The following is a 26866-nucleotide window of genomic DNA, read 5'->3' on the forward strand; positions in this document are numbered from 1 at the left end:
GATAGAGTAATGGAGACTTCATATCAACAGTTAAGTGGATTCAGAATTGATTTGTATGAACCCAAAGATTAGTCCTTCATGGTTTGATGCCAACTTGCAAAGGTACCTCAGGGAATCTGTGATTAGTTTTTGGAGATTTAGAATTTTTTCAATTTCTAGTCATTCAAAATATAGCATGCTTACCAATTTTGCAGATGATACTAGTTAACATGCTAGATGACAGAAGCAGGATCAAAAAAGATCTCAGTAGGCTAAAATCTTGGGCCAAATGTAATAAAATTTAATTGAATTGACTTAAATGTAAATTTAATCAGATTCAAAAAAATCAGCTTCACAAGATGAGGGAGAAATAGCTAGACATTTAAGAAAGATTTAGTGTTTTTTAGAGTACAAATTTAATACAAGTCAACAGTGTTATGAAAAAAACACACTAATGTGATCTTACACTTCACTGAGAGGCAAAATGTCAAGGAAACAGGGAAGTAAAAATTCTGCTGTCGTCTTTGCTGGTCAGACCACAGTCAGAGTATTATGCTCAGTTCTAGGTCATATATCTAGGGAAAACCTTGAAAATTTGGAAAGCATTCTGAGGAAGGCAATCATAATGGTGAATAATCTCAAAAAGTTACATATCAGAATCAATTGAAGTTGTTAGGATGTTTACCTATAGAGAACAAGACTTGGGTGGAAGGAATAGAACCACTATCTTCCATCCTATATGTAGGATGGAAACACAGAGACTTGTTGAGCCTGGCCTCAGTGAGCAAAATCAAGAAACCTTGAGAAGAGGCAGAATTTCATTTGATTCAAGATAAAATGTCCTAACAATTTAAGTTATTAAAGTTATTAAGAAACATACTTAGATGCCTCAAAAAATTGGTTCTTTCTCCCCTTCCCAAATTCTACCTAGTGATGGACTTCAAATTATACCTGGTTAACTATACATCAGACATGTTGTAGCAGTATTCTTTATATGAGTTGGATTAAATAATTTCTGAGGTCTAATCCCAGAATTCTAGGATTCCTTAAGCAGAGAAATGGGAGAATCTAGAATGTAAGTTCTTTTGTCTCTATATCACTAGTACCTATGTAGTAAGCAATAATTAATAATAAGCAAATGTCAATTGTTTGAAGAGAGAATGTATCTGAGAAATGCTCCAATGGCAAGACCTCACATACATTATTTCCTAAGATTTCAAAACAAGAGCATCAAATAAATTTGTACAAGTATTATTCATATTATCCATAAGTTACATTTATATATTCATTAGAGTATTACTGTCTGTTTGAATGAAGTATTAGTCACTTTTTTTCTTCTTACAGATGAGGGTGGTGAAGTTCAAAGACTTGGACTGGGTTAGTGACAGAACTAAGACTCGTTCTGAAGCCAGAACTCTTTTCATTATGCCTCGATCAGAGTTCATAGCAATTTAACAAACATTCCTTAAGCACTTACTATATGTAAAGTGTTATGTTAGTTAAGATAAAACGCCAAATCAACGCCTGTCTTCCAAGAATTTACATTCTACTTGGAGAGGTAAGGTAGGTGATACAGATTAAGGAACCCAATCCCTACAAATAATATTAATAATATTTATATATCATAAATCTTATTCTCATCAAAATTGGCTCAGAGAGGAAATAACATACACACTCAATCTATCTTACCCTGCAGAAAAGTAGGAGGGAAAGGAGATAAGAGGAGGGGGAGGATGATAGAAGAGGGAGGGACTAGTCAGAAGAAAGACACTTTTGAGGAGTGACAGGATAAAAGGAAAGAGATAATAGAACAAATGGGGGAAATACAGTTAACAATAGTAATTATGAAAGGAATCTTGAAGCAATTTTCTCTGATGAAGACCATTTCTCAAATGTTTAGGGAACTGAGTCAAATTTATTTAAAAAAAAAAAAAAAAGGCCATTCCCCAATTGATAAATAATCAAAAGATATGATCTATGCCCAAAGGGTTATAAAGTCATGTATATCTTTTGATCTAACAATACCACTATTAGGCATTGTTATATATGTTAAATATCTATATTAAAATAGATATTTATATATCACTTTCAGGTTTGCAAAGTGCTTTATACATATTATCTCTATAAATGTCATTTGCAATTTAGAGGGTTTATACAAAATGAGTGTTAAAGGGCTGTGCTGCTGATATCAAACCTCAAAAGAAAATAATTATATTCTAATTATATTCTCTCTTTATAACCCTTAATTAATTGGCCACTTGAAAACTCCAAAAGAGATTCCAATAAATTGTTCCTAATGGTAAAATTAGGCAGTATTCTGATTTTCAAAATCTCTCCCATCTAAACCATGAGTTTGCATATTTATTGATATTTGCTCTATTATCACACCATAGTTCATTATCAGGAAATATACAAAGCATATTTTCTAGAAATCCCATCTTTTAGGTTCAATTTTTAATTCTGTTGTTGTTAAGTAAATTATTTATGTCCAACTCTGTAACCCTATTTGGGGTTTTGTAGGCAAAGATACTGCAGTACTTCAGACCTTTCCTTCTCCAGCTCATTTGAGAAATGAGGAAACTAAAGCAAAGAGTGTTAACTGATTTGAACAGGATCACATAGCTACTAAATGTCTGAGATTGCATTTGAACTCAAGTCCTCTTGACTCCAGGGCTAGCACTCTATTCATTGCATTATCTAGCCACCCTTTTAGGTCTGACATATTTCTAAATATTTAATTTTTCTAATAAACCAAAGTTTGAGAGAGGAGAGAATTCAAGACTCTAATTCCAAATATGAGGTATGGGATGTCCCTGCATGCTAAAGAGCCAATTGAGTCCTAGAGAGATTAAGTAAAAAAAAAAAAAATCAGTGTCCAGAGAGCCTGTAAGGGTCACAAAGAGCCAAGTCTTCCCAATTCCAGGCAGTCTTGTCACTAACACCGAGTCTCTTTTTCTCCCTGTCCAGGTCCCTCTCTCACTGTCATTTTCCTTCCATTTCCATCAAACAGGCACAGGGGCAAAACTTTTGTCAGAGAGATGTCTATTGTACAACAATGGTGGTTGATCCTGCTAATAAATATTCTCACATTGTTCTATTCTTGATACATTCTGATGTCTGCAGGAAGGTCTACCTTTGCCTAATAATGTGTAGCTCTAAAGTATACTCACATTTGTGTGTGTTTTCGTGGTTTGGAACCATATTCTTTTGTCAAGTGCTTAAGTCAACATTTAGCATTATCTTAACATTTCATTTACCTTACTGGTAGTGACTATTTCTTTTTTCTACTTAGAAGAAGAGCAACATCAGCTACTATTAAAGACAGTATTTGCTGCCCCTGCTACTACTGTCAGAGAATGGTGATAATGACTGACAATTATCACATAAATAATTAGATTTGTACCATTGTGTGAAACAACCTCATTTCCCAACTATATACATTTCTGTGGACTTACTAGACTTTATCATGCTCTCAAGAACTTCATCACTGGGAAATCTCATCATCCAACAAGATCCAATCAGCCTTGAGAACCTTGTTATTACTTTGACTTTGACTTTATTATTATTTTAATTAATATTTTATTTAATTAAATTAATATTTATTATTATTTATTGTTATTATTTTGACTTCTGATTTAGAGGGCAAATCCAAGAACTCTAAAATCTTTATTTAAAGTTTAAGAAGTTCAGAAAAGCTATCTCCTTTTAAAAAAAAAATAGTAATTTACTTTTCTAAATACATGCAAAGATAGCTTTCAACATTTAACTTTGCAAAACGTTTTGTTCCAAATTCTCCCTCTCTCTTTCCTCCTCCCCCCTCCCCAAGACAGCAAGTAATCTGATATAGGTTAAACGTGTGCAATTCTTCTAAATATATTTCCATATTCATCACACTACTTAAGAAAAATCTGATCAAAGGAAAAAATACGAGAAAGAAAAAAAACAAGCAAACAACAAATATGAAAATATTATAAGAAAGGTCATCTCTTTATTCCCCACCTGGTGATACCCATTTTGCACTTGATTTTATCATGTCTCTATAAAAGATTTCCTTGTTCTTCCCCTTTATTTCTCCCCCAGCTTTTCAGCTATCCCTATTAGTTTGTAAGCTCCTTGAGAGAAGAGATTGTTTTGTTTTGTTTTTTGAATACCTATGGCTTAGCACATCTCTATGTACCTGGCATGTGTTTTTGTTCAGTGGCGTCCCCTATATCCAACTCTTTGTGACTCCATTTGAGGTTTTTTTGGCAAAAATACTAGAATGAGGCAGCTCAGTGGAGCAGCGGATAGAACACTGGTCCTGGACTCGGGAGGACTCGACTTCAACAGCAATCTCATACTTAGTGTCTGAGGACTTGAAATCTGACCTCAGAAGATGCAAGACACTTAACATTCGTATGACTGGGCAAGTCATTTCACCCTATTGCTTCCAAAAAAAAAAGATATTGGAATAGTTTTCTATTTTCTTCTCCATTTTATTTTACAAATGAGGAGACTGAGGCTAACAGGTGACGCAGGTAATAAATGTCCCAGGCTGGATTTGAACTCAGTTCCAAACTCCAGGGCCGTCACTCTGTAACACCTAGCTGCCTTTGTGTGTGCCTGGTCCATAATATTTGTTTAATAAATGTTTATTGACTGATTTTCCATGATAGGAACTGGGATACAAGAGGGAGGCCAGAGGAGAGGTGAAAGATAAAAAGCAAATTCAGCCTAAAGGACAAAAATTATATAATCCAAAGAGGTAACCTATCAAGCAACAAAATAAGGAATTTCATTAGAACTCTTGAAGAATTATAGAGGAAGCAAGGAAAAAGCCATCTTTGAGTAGGGATAGCCAAAGACCAGGACCAGAGATAAAATAAATATATACAAGAATATACAAAAACTCAAGTCAACTCTGAATGTGAAAATTCAGATTTTTCAGAATAAGAAAATATAATAACAAACCTAATCGCTGATTTTCATTGACGTTGTGAGTCATGAGGACTGTGAATGTCTAAGGAAAAAGAAGTTCATGGGATCAGAGATATAGAATGTCCAATCCCTTCATTTTATGGATGAAGAAACTGAGGCACAAAGAAGTGACTTGTTCAACATCATGCACTCACACATTAGTCATCAGGAACCAAGATCTGATTCGAATCCATCATTAACTTAACATTTTTATACTCATTTTAGAGATAGACAAACAGAGAAGTTTCATTATTTGCCCAGTCTCACACTGGCAGTCAGTGACAGAGCTGAAATGAGAACCCATGCCTTTTAACTCTCAATCCTATATTCTATTCCACACTGCTTTGTTAATTTCTTGTATTTTCTAACTTTTCTTTTTAAAAAATTATTGATATCTTGTCCTAAAAATCACCAAAATTTTCCCTCTCTTATTGCCTCCCTAAAGCACCACCCCATAGAACAAGGAATATTTTTAAAAGGAAAAAAAAGAAAAGAAAACAGCTATATGTATACATGTATATATAGATATAGATGTATATATATACACATTTCAATGTCTGAAAATATGGGATGCCATATTAATTTTTCACACATGCACTGTGAGATCCTTGAGGACAATTACCCTCATATCTACTTTTTCAGAATCCCCTCATATTTGCACTGTACAGCACAGGCAATGGTCTAGCAGTGTTCATATCTACACACACACACACACACACACACACACACACACACACACACACACTCAAAAGAAGTGAAACCTACTGATCCATAACAGAGAGCTCATAACTAAAAGATGGGCAGTCACACTAGATGGCTGCGCTAATCAGAATTATTGGATCCTAGCTCTCAGCTCCACCCACTCTGATCTCCTTCCCAGTGACTGAATTTATCTTGGACCTCAGTCCAGTTTTTAGCATCCCTCTTGTGAATCCTGGTTCTAGCTTCCATCTTATTTGTTTTTTCCACATGCTAAAATATTCTCCTCTCTGTCTCACATCTGTCTCTGTAGGAAACTTTCACAAAGCCATCATCTCTTCAACCCAGAGGATCCTGAACTGGTGGCCATCTCATCCTGGCAGCCATAAAAATGTCTGAGTGAACGTTGTTGAGTGAATGATCATAGAAACAAATAACATAGAACAAACCATGTAAGATAAAGGTCGAGGGCACAAGAGAAAAGTGGAGATGGAATTAACTGCCCCCTTACCAGTCCCTCGCAGGCACTAAGAGCTGCAGTGCCATCTCCAACTCCCGATTGTAGTACTGTGCCGTGGAAGTGGCAGGAAGAGCCTGAATGGGCTTCCATTTTGGCACCTGTGAGGTTTCCATATCGTCTCTCCAAGATGTAGTTATTAAAAAGAAATCCTCGATTAACTGTCAGATTAAAAAACAGGTTCTTGTCCTCATGAGCAATTTTATAATATACTCGGTCATCTTGGAGCTCCAGATCTCTTCTTCTCCTAGCATTCCCTCCACTGGGGGCATGATGATACAAAGCATGGGATACAAAATGTCCAGTTGCATTTACTTTTACAGGGCCCACCACATGATACTCTGGCAAAGCCTTGATAAAGTGTTCTGGAAGAAAAAAAAGAAGAAAAAAAATTAGTTGAAATTGGTAGAGATACAAATTAATACCGATTTTGTAGATGGGATAAGAACTGGCCCTGGGATTTCATTGGTATAGGCAATTCCTATGTGGACTCCTCAATCAATTGCAACTCCCCAAGCTCAGAGTTTCTTGGAGGCATTGAATGGTCAATTAATTTGTCAGAGTAACACAGACTACATGTGTCAAAGGAGAAATTGGAACCAGATTTTCCTGGTTTTAAGGGTACTTTGCTATCCAGTGTCATTTTCGTGAGTGAATTAACCAAAAGTATTTATCAGGTGCAAAAGCCCTGTGCTAAACACAAGAGATGCAAAAAGAAAAGCAAGGCAGTCCTTCTCTAGTAGCTCACATTCTAATGGGGAAGATAAGCATTTCAGAGGTTTCATCTACAAGTCAGATGGAAAGGTTGCCTTGAAATTCAGGGTACAGGTGGTATTGGCTCTTCTTTATGTCATTTTCTGGATGATCCACAACCATTCCTGATACCAGACCACTTGACAATGACAACATTTTGCTAAATCTTGAATAGCTGTGGCTACTTCCATTGAAGGGTTTGAATCACAAATTCTCCTACTTTAGAATATTAAGGTCTTTTCCAATCTATTGGTTATCTTTACCACATAAGGACTACCAAATTTTATCATCTTCCTAAGTCAAGCAAAACTGGCTTTCAGTCCCTGGTTAGAATGCAGGGTCCTGACACCAGTAACCAGGGAGCAGAGTTAACAGGATTTAAAAGGGAAAATTAATAAGCAGTGCCAGAGTAAAGAGATTGGGATCTGCCATTCCTCGGGCAAACATCATTGAACAGAACAGTTCTCATCTCGAGGGCTTCATTAAAAGGCCATTTGAGAGCCTCCCCTTAAGACAGACTTGGCCAGAGTACAAGAGTGTTGTGCCTCACTCCCTGTAAGGTATGAAGCAATAACGGAGAGCCAAGGTTTTCTAAATCATGCCCTTCTCTCTTTCCCTGCTACACCCAAGAGACCTTCTCTATCCCTGTATTAGCCTATTTCAAAAGCCTTTTGGCAGTATTTCCAGTCTCCTTCCCTTACTCCATCTGCCAGGTAGATATCCTAGCCCAGATGTGATCATGTCACACTTTAGTGTAAGTATTTTTGCTGCTATGTGAAGTTCTAACTCACTTGCCTGGCATTCCCCAGACAACAACTCCATCCAAACATGACCACTTTCTGTTCCCCAACACTTTCTGGGCTCTCTAGCCTCAATGCTTTTGCATACAATAACCTCTATGACTAGAATGTCCTCCCCCCCATATGTACCTATTACATTTAACACATAACCTTCCCTTTGTTTCCCCCAATCAATAATGACTTTCTCTCGGCACCCAACCCTCATGCAGCATTTCCTTTTGAATCTTTCAAATGCTCTTTTCATTCCATGTTGTCATTATTTCTGTGTGAAACACATTCCCCTAAACTTTAAATTTCCTCAAAGCTAGAACTTATTCTCCTTTGCTTTTTATCAGGAGGTAAGGGCAGTTGGAACATTGGAACTAAAGTAAAGAAAACAGATTTGCACATTCATTATCTTTTTGATCTTGGACAAGTCACTTCATCCCCCTGAATCTCATTTATTATCGTTAAGGACTATGAAGGAGTTCCCTGAATTTGTTTGAGTTACAATATTTTCCAGGAACACTGGACCTAGAGTATGCTGGAGGTCCTGAATGTGTCGAGGACGAAGCCTTCAACTGAGCTGACATAGTTTGTTATTTGCATCCCAAGCTGGATTCCCTCTCTGTATTTGAGAGTCAAGACAGTCACCAGTTAGTCTGTCTAGACTGAGAAACTGCTTGCTCAGCTGAGGCCCTTATGGATAAGCAGACCATCTAATCTTAACAGTGTAGCAGTTCCCAAGGAAAAAAATACTTTAGCATTAGCTTTGCTCTTCCCCTTTAGAAAGGGTTTTTGTCCTTTTCCCATCTTTACTGTACCTTTCACCTTCCCATGCCATAGATCTTTAGGTGGAGATTTCTGGTATTTCCTCCTTCCTTTGTCTTACTGCTATAAAAATGCAAACTTTTATATGAATTATTAACTCTTTAGGTTCTACATGTATGTTCTCATAATAACAAGCCTAATTTTCACATAAGTTTCATGAAATTGTGATTGCCTATTGATATAGTAGTTCAAATGAAACAATGCAAGTAAAATGCTTTAGAACACATTAAAACATAAAGTATTATTAGTATTCATATTTTTGAATTCCTTTAAGTATCCTTCCTAAATTGGCTATGCTTTAGGGCAGAAAAAAAGATTATGAGATTTGTACACTCCTTTGAAGGAATTACTCCGTCTAACTGGGGCAACAGAATATATACCTAGAAGTAATTGTTAAGGTGATAAGAATATTTTTAAAAGATAATATAGAGTTAAGTTAAAATGAGTGATTCACTTAACAAATATTAGGTATAGCATACAGGATGCAAAACATCCCATAAGTTAGGCAGCAGGGAAGATGAAAAGTTAAAGATATGATGTCTAGTCTTTAGAATTCACAGTATAGTAGGGAAGGAAAATTGACAAGCACAAACTACCTACAGCACAGCATTCGCACATAATTTTATATGGTATTACTATGTATTAGAGTATTTTAAAGCAAAGTGTTCAGTGAGATCAAAAGTGGCAATCATTACAGACTAGGGGAAGCTAAAGAGGCTTCCTGGAGAAACCAAGAATCAATGCTACAGGACTTCAGAGAAAGAAGACTGGGGCAGTTTTCAATATAGATGAGATTTGAGAGGCTCTTAAATAACATGATAGAGGTTTATTTTCCATTGAACTATAGCAAAAACATAATTCAACTGAGGGAAGCATAAAAGAGTAGACAGGAATGTGGTGCTTTGCTAAAAGTTTGCCTGTCATTTGCATAAAACTACAGAGACCAAGCAGCCTTTCTTTTTTTTTTAATTAATTATAGTTTTTATTTACCAGATATATGCATGGGTAATTTTACAATATTGACCATTGCCAAACCTTTTGTTCCAGTTTTTCCCTCCTTCCTCCCCTCGCCCAGATGGCAGGTTGACCAATACATGTTAAATATGTTAGAGTATAAATTAAATACAATATATGTATACATGACCAAACAGTTGTTTTGCTGTACAAAAAGGATCAGACTTTGAAATAGTCTGTGAAGGAAATCCAAAATGCAGGTGGACAAAAATAGAGGGATTGGGAATTCTATGTAGTGGTTCATAGTCATCTCCCAGAGTTCTTTCACTGGGTGTAGCTGGTTCAGTTCATTACAAGCAGTCTTTTCTTAGATGAGGTTACACTCCTGCATCTGAACTCTCTCCAGGTTCTATCACAAATACATTACCCTAGACCAGGGGTGTCAAACACAGCCACCTGAGGTTACAACACTCTCAAATGCTAACTGAACCAAATTCAAATATAATTGGGAAACATGTTTCAAAATAAGTAAAAATAGGGGCAGCTAGGTGGTGCAGTGGATAGAGCACCAGCCTTGAATTCAGGAGAAACGGAGTTCAAATGTGGTCTCAGACACTTAACACTTCCTAGCTGTGTGACCCTGGGCAAGTCACTTAACCCCAGCCTCAGGAAAATAAATAAATAAATATAAAAATAAAAATATAATAAAACATAGATGACATTACATTTTAAAACTAAGTCAATATGATGAAGCCGACAGGGATCTTCAGGTGTGACCACTGTGGATAGAGCAAAGAGTCTGGAGTCAGGAAGCTGTTGTTATTCAGATGTTTTTCAGTCATGCCCAACTCTTCATTACCCCATTTGGGATTTTCTTGGAAAGATCCTGGAGTGTTTTGTCATTTCTATCTGCAGCTTATTTTACAAATAAGGAAACTGAGATAAACGGTTACCTGTCCTGAGTCACACAGCTAGTGTTTGAGGCCCTTTGAACTCAGATCTTCCTGAATCCAGGCCTGGTACTCCATCATCTGTGACACTTAACTTCCTTCAAGAAGACTTCATGCAACTAAATCTGATTTCAGAGTGTGATCCTGACAAGGCACTTAATGAAGGAAATCCTTCAGTTTCCTCATCTGCAAAATGGGGATAATAATGGCATCTACCTCCCAGGATTATTGTAGAGATCAAGTGATATAATCATTATAAAAGCACCTAGCACAGTGTCTAGCACATAATAAGCACTATATATATATATATATAAAGGTATATATGTATGTACAGCATATATTTATATTATATATATATATATGCCATACATACATTTATATATATATATATAATGTGTGTGTGTGTGTGTGTGTATATATATACATATATATATATATATATATATATATACAAGCCAGCTATCATTATTATTATTATGTATGCATTATTGGCCCTATTCCTATCTGAGTTTGTCCCAGCAATAATATACTGAATAAAACAGAGTAAGAGAGAAGATAAAAAAAATTCTGGTTTTGAGTCAGAAGCCTGGAATCTGAGAGAGAACCAACTCTAGCCAAGGGATCCTGCTTCAAAGGTAGCAGGGGACATACTAGAGAATTTGGAATCACAAAACCAGTGTCCAAATCTTGACTTTGCTATCTATTTCCTATCCAAGTTAGTCATATCACTTAAAAATTCAGTTGTCTTATCTATAATAACTTCCATTTATATGGCAATTTGAGATTTGCAAAGCTTTTACATATTCTATCCCTTTGGAAGCTTACAAACCTGTAGTAAGTAAAGATATTATTATTACCATTTCAGAAAGGAGGAAAAGGAAGCCTGTAAAAACTAAGTGAATTTACCCATGGTCATACAGTAAGTAAGTCTAAAAGGCAGAATTTGAACTCAAATGGTTCCAAATGTAATACTCTGCCCACCATGGCATATGCCAGTTTAGCTCAAAGCAGAAGAATCTGATAAAATAGCATTTTCTCTCTTTTCTCTCATAAAAGAGCAAAAGGATGGAGTAGGTGGTTTTCAAGTTCCTTCCATTACTAAATCCTGCATTTGTAACTTGTATCATTGCCCTAAACTCTTCCTATCTGGCATCCAGTGCTAAAATATAAAGATAGGCATTAAGTAATTGTTTGTAAAAGTGACCTAAAATTTAGGTTGGGGTCGCAGAATGCCAGAATAAATAACCTGTACTTGATCCCACAGTTAACAGGGAGCCCTTGAAGGCATTAAACCAAGAGAATGGCATGATGAAAATTCCCTCTATCTCCCCATAATTGATGGCAAAGCTATCAAAGTAGTTCTTAATTATTTCTCAAAATCAAATTCTTTGATATTTGCCATGAGGAAGAGAGGAGGATGTCTTAACATTTATGGAATTTTCATCTGGCTGGTACATATAGAATGAATCAGAGGAGAGAGATAGGAGGTGAGAGACAGATTAGGAAACTATTACATTAACCAGTATCTCAGAGGATAATACTCAATATCTTTGCTAAATCAAAATATATTTAGCTTAGGACTCCCTTAAAAGAGACCTAAGATAGAATGAAAACTGATTTTTGTCTATGAAGTTATTCGCTGTCTAACTCTCTGATCTCACCTGTTACTAAAAAAGTAAACCAGAAAACAAATTATTTTCAGGTATTATCCAGAAGCTAATTTTGACTGTAACAATTTGAATAAGATATTCGGTTTAATCAAACAAATCAACCAATAAGTATTTTAGGTATTAAGCACTATACTAGGTATTGGAGATGCAAATACAAAAAGATATAGTCCCTGTCTTCAAGAAGATTACATTCTATCAGGCTAAACAACATGTACACAAAAATGTTTGAATTTACTACATATACATAATATATATATATATGTAAGTACATACATAATATGGAAAGTAATATATTGCTAATATGCATAACTATATGTTATATACTATATATTGGCACATGTTACAATCGTATATACACACTACGTATGTAAATACAATATATATACTATATACTGGTATATATATATGATATAGTACAGTATAGCAATAGTACAATATTAGTATACATAAAATATTATATGCTATTCATACTATTATATACTATGTATAGTATTATATACTATGTATATATACTATAATAATATTACATATAGCATTTATATGCTATATAATCATAGCATCATACTTCTGTATGTATAGTATGCCATATATATTCTATGTATATATACTAGTATGCTATAATTATATTTTATATATTATATATTACATATATACATATCACATATGCATATACTATATATTGTATATGTATGCATATGCATTATGCATTATAAACATACACATACAATATTATATGTACAATATAATATTTTATATATTATATATGTATGTGATGTCCTCAATAAATATTCTGATTTGGATGTGGTTAGTGTAAGATTCCTGTGTCAACCAGATTGAAAAGTCTAATGGGCAATTGGAAATGATGAATCATAGTTTAAAAGAGAGACCAAAACTGGAATACTAGAACTAGGAATCATTTGCACAACAATTATGACCCAGGGGAGCTTTGAGGTCACCAAGAAGGAGAATGTAGAAGAAAACACACCTAGGAAAAAGCCTTGTCTGTCCACAGCCTGGACTAGACTGACTTTATGCATATTGCTTAAATTAACTTCATTAGAATTTAGCTATTTCCGGGGGCAGCTAGGTGGCAGTGGTTATAGCACCAGCCCTGAAGTCATGAGAACCTCAAATATGGCCTCAAACACTTAATACTTCCTAGCTGTATGACCCTGAGCAAATCATTTAACCCCAATTGCCTCAGCAAGAGAGACAGAGAGACAGAGATACAGAGAGACAGAGATACAGAGAGAGAGAGAGAGAGAGAGAGAGAGAGAGAGAGAGAGAGAGAGAGAGAGAGAGAGAGAGAGAGAGAGAGAAATTTAGCTATTTTCACTTATAAAAAGGGAGGTGATAATGAGGTATCTGAATAGTATGAAATGAGATTATTTTCTTCTGCTTTGCATAAAAGGAAGAACATAAGAGATTAATGAATGGAAGACAGTTACTGTATATTATAGCTATCCCGTTCATAATAATGAATGAAATTAAAATTATTACATATAATAGTTACCTGTTTATAAGTTATATTCTTTTACCAGACTGTAAGCTCTGTGAATGCAAGAACTATATATTATTAAATTTTTTTATGTCTTATGTGTTGGAGGCATTTAAGGTAGGAAGCATTGAATTTGGGGGGAAATAACTCACATTTTTTTATTTTATGCTGAGCTCCCAAGGAAGAAACACCATCCACCAATGCAATTTAGAAACAGCTGTACAGCTTAAGAGTCATAAAGAGTTACTTGGGAGCACTGAGAAAACAAATAACTTGCTTTGGGTCACACAGTCTATATGTCTCAGAGGCAGGATTTGAACCCAGGTATTTCTTCCTTCCTTGAAGCCAGTTTTCTCTCCAACATGCCCATTTGCCTCAGAACTGCAGGCATCAGTATCTAGTGAATGTTTGTTGATCTACATTAAATTTTGACCCATTTCATATGATAAAAATCTAGAACTGGTAGGGAAGCATAAATGCCCTACTCCAAATCCTATACTTTATTTACACACAAGGAAGTCTAAATTTAGACTCAAAGTCTAAATGATCAGTTTAAGAGGAAATATGGCAAGATTCCTGTATGTGGAGTCAGAGACTCTGGATTCAAATTCCAGCTTTTCCTGCTATGCTTCTATATTGCTCAGTGTCACACTACTCTAGATTTCAGTTTATAAAAAGAGAGGGGCCAAGTAGATAAATTCTAAGGTCTCTTACATCTGTAAATCTATGTTCCTGATGATCCTTGTGATTACATTTATAAGCTGGAGAATATTCAGAGAAGGGAAATCAGAATGGTGAAGGAGCTTGTCTGTACTACTTGAGAATGAGCTAGAAAAAGTAGTGAATAAAAAACTCATTAGAAGAATAGAAGAGTCTTTCTTAACTATGTTGAACTATTTCAAGGACTGTCATATGGAAATGCAATGGGATTTGTTCTATTGGTCCCCAGGCAACAGAACTGGGAGTAACAGATGGAAGTTGCAAGGAAACAAATTTATTGTCATCATTAGGGAAGAAAAATATCTTCCTATCTGAAATTGGAATGGCGTACCTCAGGAAATAGTGAATTAAAAGTCTTCAAGCAAAGGATGAATTACCACTCATAATATATTTTGTAATAGAGGTCCCTTCTAAAGCAAAACTCCTATGACTCTGTGACTTGTCAAAATTGCTCAACAATTTATTGGCAGAACCTGGGCTAGAACCTACATCTTCTTACTTTTCATCCAACAATTTTCCCACAACACGTTAGCTTATCATATCTTTAGTTCATACTAACAAGCAACCTCACCAGAGTTGATGCTATAAGTAGATACACTAGGTAATAACTAGTCTGTGCCTTCAAGAGGCATCAAAAACATTTTTCCTACATGGTCTTCCAGAGCATCTCCCTCCTCTACCATGTGGCCTGAAAAACCCACCACTGAAGTCATTTCCTTGAGGCAAAAAAAGGGCAAAAATACATTTTGTCCTTATTTTTTCTTGTTTCAGCAATGATCAGAGACCAGAAACATGGGACTAAATTCTGGTCTCCAGGGGTGGGGAGTCAGCTGCATATTGGAAAGTCTATCAAGAGCTGAGCAACCACTGTACCTTCTACTTCAGCCCCATACCTAGCAATACTTAAACTCAAGAGATGGGAGCATCCAAAGTGGTAGGCATGTATATAATTCATGGATTCTTAAGTGCCAGGACCTAGCCTTAAAGAGCTATATTGTCTTTGCTTATGTTCTCAACTACACAATCTTATAAAAAGGGGACCATGTGGCCAAGCAGTAGCAGTACCCAATCCCTGTTCTAGAGAAGAGTTTTTGAGCAGCACCAGAATCTTAATTATCTAACAACTCCAAACCTAAGAGTTCTGAAGCTCATTCTTCAATTGAGAAATGGAAGAGTTCCTCTTCTCTAGCAACCTCAACTACAAGTATCTAGACTTCAAAAGAAAGGAAGAAGTACTTGGGTAGGACTTAACTAATAGAGACAGAAGAAAATCTGAAATCCATATTTCTAGAGACAGAATGAGGATTTTCTGAATATCAGAAAATCATTCACTGTGCCCTCCATTACTGCATCTTATTTGGCCAGAGCAGGAATAATAGAAAGTGTTGCGAGCTATCGTCTCCAGAAGTTGCTGGATCTCTCTCTGGGAAGAGATCTGCTGTGTCTTCTACTCAAATCTCTCCGACAGATTCTTCTTCCTGTAACGAACCGTTGTCTCCAGGCAGTTGCTGTTAACTCTTGTCCAAAGAAGTGACTTCCCTTCCTGCAGAGAGCCCCGTCAGGCCTGATGCAATTCAGAGTCTTCTCCTCTTCCTGGATTGCTGTCCTCTTTATCCTCCCAGAGAATGGGCGTGGGATAATGCAAGGGCTTCTGGGAAGAACCACTTCAGCCAATGGGCTTGCTCCTTCTACCAAGTCAACCTGAGTTCTCACCTTGTAACTATCCAGACAACCTCAGTTCTCACTTAGTAATCCTAACATCTCCCCCTTTCTTTTGATTTAGAACATAGGACAGTCATGACCTTGAAACATAAATCCATCAATATGGGAAGTATTACAGATAATTACATAAATTACATAAGCACATAGTAACATAGTAACATAACACATGCTAGAAGTATATAACATAATCATAATCAAATAATCATAAATTGAAAATTTATAAATGTCCATAAGTCCATTGTCCATTAGTCTCATCTTGTGTGAGGAAGTCCAATGATTCCTGCTGATTTTAAAGTTCTTTAACAGTCTTTTTATTATCCATGCTCTTTCGGTGTAAGATGTTTCTTAGATCTTCTCCTTTATTTTGAGGTCTTTCTCTTTTTCTGTCTCTCTCTGGTGGACAAGGCGAATATGACTCGTTGGCACCCATCTGATTCCTTCTCCTGCTGAAGAAATACAAGCAAACCCTCTCCCCCAGGCAGTTAACCTATCTGGTCCCTTCCATTCACCACTTTCTGGATCTCTCCACATCACCTGGCGATTATCTAAGGACAGTGGAGATGCTCTCACTGGACACTGCCCTTCTGGTGGGTTATAAAACCTGTCTGCTGGAGCCAGTGCATCTTTGTCAAAAATTAGAAAATTAATGGTATAGAGAACTAAATTTAGAAGTTCCCTAGGGCTACCTGTGGCTCCCCCTTTCTTTTGTTTTTGGAGGAGTGTCTTAATATCTCTGTTTCTTCTCTCTACTATTGCCTGCCCTTGAGGATTAAAGGGTATGCCCGTGGTATGTAAAATCTTATACTGTGCACAAAAGTGTGTAAAATGTTTGGACGTATATGCAGGTCCATTGTCTGTTTTTATTGCTTGTGGCACACCCATAATTGCAAAAGCTTGTATAAGGAATTCAGTGACCACTCGGGCTGTCTCTTTTGCTGCTGGCATTGCAAATGTGAATCCTGAAAAGGTGTCTACCACGACATGAATAAAAGATAGACGACCAAAAGATTTATAATGGGTCACATCCATTTGCCAGATTTCATTGGGTCTCAAACCACGAGGATTCTTCCCTGGAGGGAGTGAGGGAGCATGGAAAGGAAGACAAGCTGTACAGCTTTTTACTATGCTCCTAGCTTCCTCTCTCGTGATTCCAAATTGTAAACGTAAAGCTCGAGCAGCCTGATGATATTTAGAATGAGATTCTTGCGCTTCCTGAAATAAAAGACTACTGGCTAACATGGTTAGAAGGCTATCTGCCATTGAATTTCCATCAAAAATAGGACCTGGGAGTCCACTATGTGAGTGGACATGCAAGATATAAATCTTGCCTGGATGTTTTCTCACTTGCTCTTGAAGTTCCTTAAAGAGCTGATAAATATTGGAGGCTGCAAATTTTATTTGGGCTGTGGCAATTCTTTTTACTACACCTACTGAATAGGCTGAATCAGTAATTATATTTACGTCTCCTGGGTAATAAGTGAGAGCTAGCATGATAGCAAATAATTCATTCTGTTGAGTGGATTGAAAAGGAGTCCTGATTACTCTCTTTATGGTTAAATCATGAGAGTATATGGCACAAATATTTTCTTTGGAAGCATCTGTAAAGATTGTTGGTCCTTTAAGAGGAACCTTAGAAACCTTTTCTTCAAAAATCCATCGCCAATTATGTAGTAGCCGGGTAATCTTTAATGGAGATCCATGTGCAAAATTTAGAGCGGTGGCCAATAAAATTTGCCATTCTGGGATGTTCTCACAGCATACATTAATCTGTGCGTTAGTATAGAATGTGTATATTTTTTCAGGACTTATCCCAGATAATTGTGTTACTCTCTTAATAGCCTTTAATAAAATCCTAGCCACAAGCACTGGGTAAGGTGTAAGGCTTTGTTCTGGTTGTGCTGGGAGGTTCACCCACTCAATCACTCTGTCTCCTTGATGAAGGACTGCTGTGGGTGCCTCTTTTGTAGCAAAAACTGATATTTCCAAGGGTTTTTGAGTGACTCTTTCAACCACATTGGATAAAGCCAGTTCAACTTCTCTCAAAGCCTTTTGTGCTTCTTTTGTAAGCTGGCGTGGTGAATTTAAAGCACTGTCTCCCCTTAAAATATCATATAGTGGTTGCAATTGACAGGTAGTCAAGCCTAGCACGGGACGCATCCATTGGATATCTCCTATCAATTTCTGGAAGTCATTTAAGGTGTTTAGCTTCTCTGTTCTTAAGGAGAGTTTTTGTACTGTAAGCACCTTAGGATATACTTCATATCCTAAATATTGAAAAGGAGCATGTCTTTGAATTTTTTCTGTAGCTATATGCAGTTTGTAGTACTTTAATGTTTCCATGGTCCTTTGTAGACATGCCTCTAACATTTGTTCCTCAGGTGCACATCCCAAAATATCATCCATATAATGTAACAATATTACTTTTGGAAAGGCTTTTCTTACTGGAGCAAGAGCAGCTGCAACATACATTTGGCACATAGTAGGGCTGTTTTTCATTCCCTGTGGCAAAACTGTCCATTCATATCTTTTATAAGGCTCAGCCAAATTAACACTAGGCACTGAAAAAGCAAATCTTTTCATATCCTCCTTATCTAGAGGAATAGAATAGAAACAATCCTTAATGTCTATAACCCATAGAGGCCATTCTCTTGGCAACTGAGTAGGAGATGGAAGTCCAGGCTGAAGAGTTCCCATAGTTTCCATCTGTTCATTTACTCTTCTTAGATCAGTTAACATCCTCCATTTTCCAGATTTCTTTTTCACCACAAATACTGGGGAATTCCAAGGACTTAGAGAAGGCCGCAAGTGTCCTTGGTCAAGTTGTTCTTGCACTATGTCTAATAAGGCCTGAATTTTATCACTTCTTAAGGGCCACTGTTCTACCCACACTGGTGAATCAGTCTTCCACTGAATAGGAACTGGTGAAAGTGCAGGTAGGCCTTCAACAGCAGCCCTGCCTAAAAAGCCGAAGTGCTTATTTGTAATCCTATCTGTTGTAAAATGTCTCTTCCCCACAGATTGATGGGGATTTTTTCAACCACAAAAGGAGTAAAAGCTCCTGTTTCTCCTTCAAATACCCATCTCAAAGGCCTAGCACTAACTTCTGCTGCTATTGATCCTCCCACCCCAGACATATAGGTGTCTGCTTTAATCTTTGGCCAGTGACCGGGCCAATTGGCACCTCTAATAACTGTACGATCTGCCCCCGTGTCTACCAATCCTTCAAATGGTATTCCGTTTATATAAATAGTAAGCATAGGTCGGTCAGCTGTCACAGCTGCTGTCCAATATATTCCTGGATTTTGTTCATTGGAGTCAAAATCTAGGCGACTATCACTAGGTTGCTTATTAGGGGTCCGTAACAATAAGCCTGATGCTACTACTTCTCCTGGTTGATAAATCACACGTTGTCTGCCTGTGTTAGTGACTGGGATATTAGATACACGTTCTCCAGTCTCCCACATTAGTGTATGGATGGACACTGTTTTGTAGGCACTCTCAGAAGGTGAAATGGTCAAGCCTACTGTGCCTGGAGGCAAAGGATCCATAGGCTCAACAGGAACAGATTTCACTTCTCCAGGGAGTATCTCGGTAGTCTCTACTGCACACAACTCTATTTTTCCTAATTTCAATCCCTTTCTTCCATCTGATTGCCTTTTGGCTGATTGATCGTGTCTTAATATTCTCTGGATGTAACCTCGGCTGCCATCATGCCCCACTTGGGGGGCTGAAGCTGGGCCCCACCTGTCATTTCCCTGTGTCAATCTACATTCGGAGGCCCAGTGGAGGCCCTTGTGACATTTTGGACATGGAGTTTTAGGTCTTCTCTCACCCTGTCTTCTCACTGTATCTCCATATCTACACTGAGCTCTTAGATGCCCAATTTTTCCACATTGAAAACATTGCCGAGTTTCTCTAGAAGGCCCTTGCCATGAGGGACCCTGTCTTTCCACATTCATCATTGTCCGGGTGTAAAAAGCATTTGTTCCCACTGTAGCACAGCGTCTTATGATCTCCTCTAAAGGAGCATCTTTGTCTAATCCCCATATAATTCTTTTGCAAATCTCATTGGCATTTTCCTTAGCCAGATGTCTGGTCATTATTTCTGTAGCTGAATTTTCTCCAATAGTTCTTTTAACAGCAGTTTGCAAACGTCCCACAAAATCTGCAAAAGGTTCATTGGGACCTTGCTGTATTTTAGTGAAAGCCTCTCCACGATCTTTCTGTCCAGGAAGGACACCCCAAGCTTTTATTGCAGCCTTAGCAATTTGTTCATATATTGTCATGGTATAATTAATCTGTTCCGAATTCTCTCCATATTGACCTTCACCAGCTAAGTGCTCAAAAGTGAATTGTGTGTTAACTCCTATTTCCAAATTGCATCTGACTTGAATTTTACATAATTCATGAAATTCCGCAAGCCATAATAAATTTTCTCCAGGCTCCAGACATGTCCTTGCTATGGATTTCCAATCATTCGGGGTTAGGACTTCATAAGACAAACCATCTAGTAACATTTTGACATAAGCTGATGTAGCCCCATAAAGGGTACAACCTTTTTTCAAATCCTTAATTGTATTCAAATCTAAAGGTGCATATCTTCTCCTTTTTTTACCTACAGAGTCAGTATTTTCAATCACAGGATATGCATGTATAAAATCACTTATATCCTGTCCTTCTCTCTTAGCTTTAACCAATGCTTTTTCTAATCTTGTCATAGGCTTAGGCTGCTTCACAGGCAATTCTGTTTGTGTTTCTGCCTCTTCCCCTCTTTCTTCCTCCATCTCTGAAGGTGGGGTTGATGTGGGCCTGTCAATAATCTGTTCTCTAGGCAGGGTTGAAGCTTCTTCAAGAGAATCATACCATAATTCCTCATTTAAATCCTCTTGCTCTAGGGAAAGATCTTGATCTTTCCTTTTTTCCTCACACTTCCTCCTCTGTTCATTTTTAGAACTTTTCCTTCTCCTACAACTTGCTTGATAGTTTAAGGCTAATTGAACTATGTTGTAGATATAAAATACTTCTGCAGAAATTGAACGAGGCCCATTTTTTGCTTGAAAATCTTTCATTTCATATCCCACTAGCTTCCATTTATCTACATCTATCTTTTCTTCCTCTAAGAACCAAGGAGATGTGCGTCTTAATGCAGCCAAGAGTTTAGCAATCTGTACCCAGGTTACAAGTAAACTCTGCTCCTCAATTATGTTGATTATACTCTCTATAGTACCACTCCTGAATGGGGGTGGAGCTGAGGTTGCTTCTGGGGCTGGGGATGAGTCGGCTGAGGTCCAGGAATTGAATATAGCTAACATCTGCCCCATTTCAGCTATTAAGAGATTCCTGGTTTAGCCCTTAACAAGTTAAATTCCTTATTTATCTATTAGCACGCTCACTTAATCTTTAACAAAGTTTCCTCGTTACTCACGGTTCTGGGTCAGAGAGACTGAGATCTAGATCAGAAGCTTTTCCACTGGAATCAGGACTGTGTCTGTCCCTGTTCGGGCGCCAAATTGCGAAGGTCTGGTCTACCTCTTCTTGTCAGGATAAGCAAATGTCCTTGCCCCACGTGTGGACGCCAAATGTTGCGAGCTATCGTCTCCAGAAGTTGCTGGATCTCTCTCTGGGAAGAGATCTGCTGTGTCTTCTACTCAAATCTCTCCGACAGATTCTTCTTCCTGTAACGAACCGTTGTCTCCAGGCAGTTGCTGTTAACTCTTGTCCAAAGAAGTGACTTCCCTTCCTGCAGAGAGCCCCGTCAGGCCTGATGCAATTCAGAGTCTTCTCCTCTTCCTGGATTGCTGTCCTCTTTATCCTCCCAGAGAATGGGCGTGGGATAATGCAAGGGCTTCTGGGAAGAACCACTTCAGCCAATGGGCTTGCTCCTTCTACCAAGTCAACCTGAGTTCTCACCTTGTAACTATCCAGACAACCTCAGTTCTCACTTAGTAATCCTAACAGAAAGGAAATTGATATTCTAGTTTACTCCCCCCTGCCCTGCCCCATTTGTTTCCCTTCCAAGAGGAGTACAACCCCTCAGAGCAATAAGTGCTAAAAGGATAGGTCTAGATAGAGACTTAGGTCTCTGGGTTAAAAGTGGGACCCACCAGATCAAAAGTAAGATTACAATCACTCCTATTAACTCCAAGTTTGTTTTCTTTATGATGGAAATACAAACCACAGCATGAGACTATAAATCTGATACATAGGGCCCTAAAAGACAGGAGTATTTGCTGAAGGAAGAAAATTGTAATTGGTTATTAATGGATTATTATGAATTCTTTATGTAATTTTTGTATTTTCTGTGGTGAGGTATAAAAATTCCACTCTTCTTCCTGCCCCCCCCCAAAATCCCAAAATCAAGTTACAGAAATAGAGACTATTTTATCTGCAAAAGGCCACTCTTCAAATGAATATATATTAATTATGGGGGAAGGGGAAATGCTATGTGTCTAATCTCCTAGTAATATCTTAGATTAATACATCAGATTTGCTAGTTTTCATAATATAAAGCTGAGAGCAGTGCTCTGAGAATGCATGGAAGATGTAATATCAGCATATATCCAGACCTTACCTAAAAGAGACCAAACTCAAGAGCCAATTCTGCATGACTAGCCTAAATAAAGTTGACTATATCAATATCTCCAGGAGGGAGGGGAGAGTCAAAAAGGAGTTGGATGTTAAAAGGAAAAACAAACTTCTACTTCATGGTTTTAACTGAGGTCATCCCTACACAACTACTGTACAATTAAAAAGAGAATGATAGAATTGTGCGAATGGTGTTAGATTTAATTCATCTACATATGCCTGAGGCTTGGAAACTCTACTCTTTTTCATTAAAAATAAAATGCATTTAATTCATTAAATCAATTTTTTAAAACCTGTGTGTGTGAAATTAATGGCACAAACAAGTACAAAGTAGTCATCTTTTCTTTCTCCAACAGGATCAAAACATTCACAAATATTTTTCAAAATTGAATTCTCTGCCTTGCTTCAAGGAATGTTTAGTCCCTCTTTACAGAGGGAGAAGAAGAGGTATCATACCCAGTTTACATAAAAGTAATATTATTATTGGCAGCAACTATACCTGTTAGGATTTGGAAAATGGATGTGAGACAGAGCTAGAATCTAACAGCAGAGGGATGTATCCTTTGAACCAAATCATATGCAAATGTCATGGGAAACATTTTCTGAATTTCTTTATGTTGCTGCAGTACAAAAATTGTTCAAAGAACAGTTGCTATTTTAAACCTAGAGTAGGAGATGGATATCTGGACCATTTTTAAGGCTAGTGACTCCTTGACCCACATCTCTGTTCCTGCAACACGGCATGCCGATTCCTAGTGAATTATGGAGTTTTTCGGCTAATCCCTCTTAAAACCAAAGCAGATGAGTCCTCCAGCTGTGTTTGAACTTTCCGAGGTAGGCCAGGGCAATCTTTCCGGAAATTCTAAATGAAGACAGACGAGCCAGCACTTCATCAAAGTGCCCTACCCTGGGTGCCTCCAGAATCGGAGGACATCTGGAAGTTGGAGAGAATACTTCAGCAGGGATGAAGTTCCTTCTGTATGATGTTACTTATCACTAAGCAAGGCAACAACACCCTCTGGACTTCTGAGACAAGTTACCAGCCCAGAGAAATGCAGAAGGAAGAGCTCCACATCAACTGATCCATGACCCTTGACACATTTTGTCTACACCTAATACGTCGGACTGACAGGGCGTATCACCTAGGGCAAAAAGTTTCTGAAAGGGACCAGCTGTGATGGCGAGGAAGGCAAAAATGGGAGAGCCGGGACAAGGAATTTCTCCAAAAGGAGGGGAGAGGGGCAGGGTGTGTGTGTACTTTTAAACACACTCGCACACACATACGGGACCAGTTCTTTCCAGGAAAGCAAAACACAGCCAAGCTTGCTCAGCAGGGGTGGGATTATATTTGGACTACGCTGATATGAAGTTTGCAACAACAAAAAAAGTAGCTGAGAGCTGCCCGTTGGCAGGATTCTCCAAGAAATCTGATGATTTTACATATTCGGGATCTGAAGAATTTGGATTTTGAAATAGTGCTGCATTCAAAGGAGCGGTAATAAAATAGAGGGCCGGGTCCCCATACCATCGATTTCTCAAGAATTGCATTATCACGGGTATGCGTGGAGTCGGGATGTTAACTGCTTCCCTTCCAGCCTTGGAGGGGCTTTAATGATCTCTCACTGGGACAACTCCGAGACAGCCTGGATTGTAACTCTCTTCCACCCCTACCCCGAAATCAGTGCAGCCTGCCTTCCACCTCTGGGGACGGCGTTCCCCCCTTCTCCTCCCTCGCTTTTTATGTGTCTCTGTGTGTGTGCAGTTAGATTGGATTGGGGCTGGGGAGGTGAGAGAGCAGGGAATCGCCTGGAAGGAAAAAAGTACAAGCTGCCCAGCTTTCGTATCTCTAAGCACCATTGTCTGCAGAGAAGAAGGAGAAAAATCACTAACCTTGCCTCTTGTCCGGAAAGGAAAACGCGCCTGGCTGAGGCTGTCTGTCATTGCACAGCGCCTGAAAGTCAAGGAACTGGACTACAAGGAAAATGTTTCCGACCCAGTTCCTCGGGACCCATGGCATGATTCAGTTGTTGGAAAGAGTGAAAGGGAAAGAAAGAAGAAAAAAGGAAGAAAAGGCAGTACTAAGTTTTGCACTTAGTAATAAAGTCCGTGCATGTGGCTGGGCAGAATGAGACTGAGGGACATAGCCCTGGGGTGACCAAGAAGCTGGTGCGAGCAGCAAAGAATGACTTTTTTGCACAGATTGGGGCCAGTTACCTTTCTAGCCCCCACATTCTCTCCTCCCCCCTCCTCATTTTCCCTCCCTGAAAGGGGAGTGATCAAGCCAACAGTGTCTGCTTTCTTGGGAGTGTGGGTTGGGTCAAAGCAAGAGGGAGCCGCCTAGGGCCACCCCGCCCCCCCTTTCCACACACACACACACACACACACACACACACACACACACACACACACACACACACACGACCCGCGCAGCCATTTGCATGGCCCAAAGCTTTGCTTCGGCATTTCTCCCCGGGGTTCCCCTCCCCTGAACTCCTTCAGTCCCGCCCAGAGGCTCTGCAGAAGCCTACTGATCCAAACCAAATAGGGGAGGCTTAGAAGCGTTACCCTGGGCTGGAGGAGGAGGCAGTTTGGGGGGAGGTTAGGGTTCTGCTGGGCAGAAAAGGAAAAAGAGGAAGCCCTCAAACCTAGGATCTCGGAGTAACCCCGCAGGTAGGGATAGAAAGGGACACTTTTTCCGCCTCCTCTCTTGACTTTTCTCTGAGAGGTCCCGAAAGCGTTACTCACACTCTCACCCTTCTCTTCACCGATTTAATTTCTCCTGTCTCTGTCTATCCCGGTGAGCTCGAATTCGTTATATGACAGAGGATTGGGCAGCTTTCTTTCTTGACCTAGAGATCAAGCACAATAGACATTAAACTAGAAGACTACAGCTGTGAATAATAATTTTTTAAAAGCTGACCACGAGACTGGTTTGAACTAGGTTGAGATACACCAGAAAACATTAGCTGTTTATTGACTCCACCTGTGGAGCACACTTGACTCACCTGCTGATGAGTCCTGCCTCTTAGTAGTTCCAACTGGCAGCCCAAGGGCCTGAGAAGTTAGCCCCCCGCCAAAGCGAGGTAGATCAACTCCAAAAGAGAAAGATCTTTACGATCTTGAGCTGCCCAGCCCCTGAAAAGCTGACTCACTGCACTCTGGAAAAGTCCAGTCTGACCTGAGCTACAGAGAGACCTACAATTCACTTTAATATAAAGTAGCGTGTGCTCCGTAACTTCCCATCCAAGGCAAAGAGGATAACATGATAAACTCCCGTTATAAGTACTTAAATGTAGAGCTGGAAGACATTAGAGAGATGGATGGAGAAACGGAGGTTCAAATGAATACCAAGATTGCACAGGTAGCTATCCTTTACCTCCAAATCCCCGGTATTTTCCATTGTTTCTCCTAGAATGTGTCCTAAGTGCAACTAGTTGTCATAAGTCCTGTGACAAGAGAGAAAAGATAGCACAGAGCTTTTTGCTAATGAACTTAGCATTAGTGATACTGAAGGTGTGTCATATTTCACAGAACTGTTAGCTTCAGGTTCCTAACCTGTAAAATGGGGATAGTATGTCTATGCCCATATTATGTATATTCATGCATATATGTAGATGTGTACATGTATATGCATATACATTCATACTTTTGTGTATGTGTGTATGTGCACACCTTCACAGTTAGACAGCATAGTAGATGGAATATAGAACCTGATTCATGAGTTCAGATGTATACTCAGATACTATTTGTGTGACCCTGTGTAAGTCACTTAACCCTGTTTGCCTCAGTTTCCTCATCTGTAAGATAATCTGGAGAAGGAAATGACAAAACATTCCAGTATCTTTGCCAAGAAAACCTCAAGTGGGGTCACAGAGAGTCAGGCACAACTTTTAAATGACTAAATATGTGTGTATACTAGATTCCTCATAGAAATCTATAAGGAGAGAGGCTTTATTCTAGTATAATATTGAACTTGGCCACAGAAATAAACAGTAGGAAGACTGCTGGAGGAATCAGGTACAAATTAATTCTTAATACTACCTATGTAATTATGGGGGGAAAATCACATAACTTCATTGGATTTTTGTTTCCTCACCTGTAATATGAGAAAATTATACCACATGGCCTCTAAGGTCCCATCCAGCTCTAAATTTACCAACTACAGTATGAACTATGATCTAAGGATGCAACATCTTTAGATATTGAAAATTACCATCTAGAGTAAGCCTAGAAGAGGCCAAAAATGGGGCTGT

General features: G+C 38.4%; 1 protein-coding gene across 2 annotated transcripts in view; it reads right to left on the reverse strand.

Annotated features, from left to right (window-relative positions):
- The window catches only part of ADAMTS12 (ADAM metallopeptidase with thrombospondin type 1 motif 12), a 510414-nt gene extending 485578 nt beyond the window's left edge, over nucleotides 1-24836 (reverse strand). Inside the window, exons 1-2 of one of the 2 annotated variants that reach the window (XM_074279497.1) lie at nucleotides 24504-24836; nucleotides 6146-6516 (exon numbers count right to left, since the gene is read on the reverse strand). In XM_074279497.1, the coding sequence (XP_074135598.1) occupies nucleotides 6146-6516; nucleotides 24504-24630 (498 nt within the window). In that variant the 5' untranslated portion in view covers nucleotides 24631-24836. The remainder of the gene's footprint in view (nucleotides 1-6145; nucleotides 6517-24503) is intronic. The other variant, XM_074279496.1, reaches the window with a different exon arrangement.
- Nucleotides 24837-26866: the final 2030 nt, after the last annotated feature.

The sequence above is a fragment of the Sminthopsis crassicaudata genome, chromosome 1 (assembly GCF_048593235.1).
Source record: "Sminthopsis crassicaudata isolate SCR6 chromosome 1, ASM4859323v1, whole genome shotgun sequence".
NCBI lineage: Eukaryota > Metazoa > Chordata > Mammalia > Dasyuromorphia > Dasyuridae > Sminthopsis > Sminthopsis crassicaudata.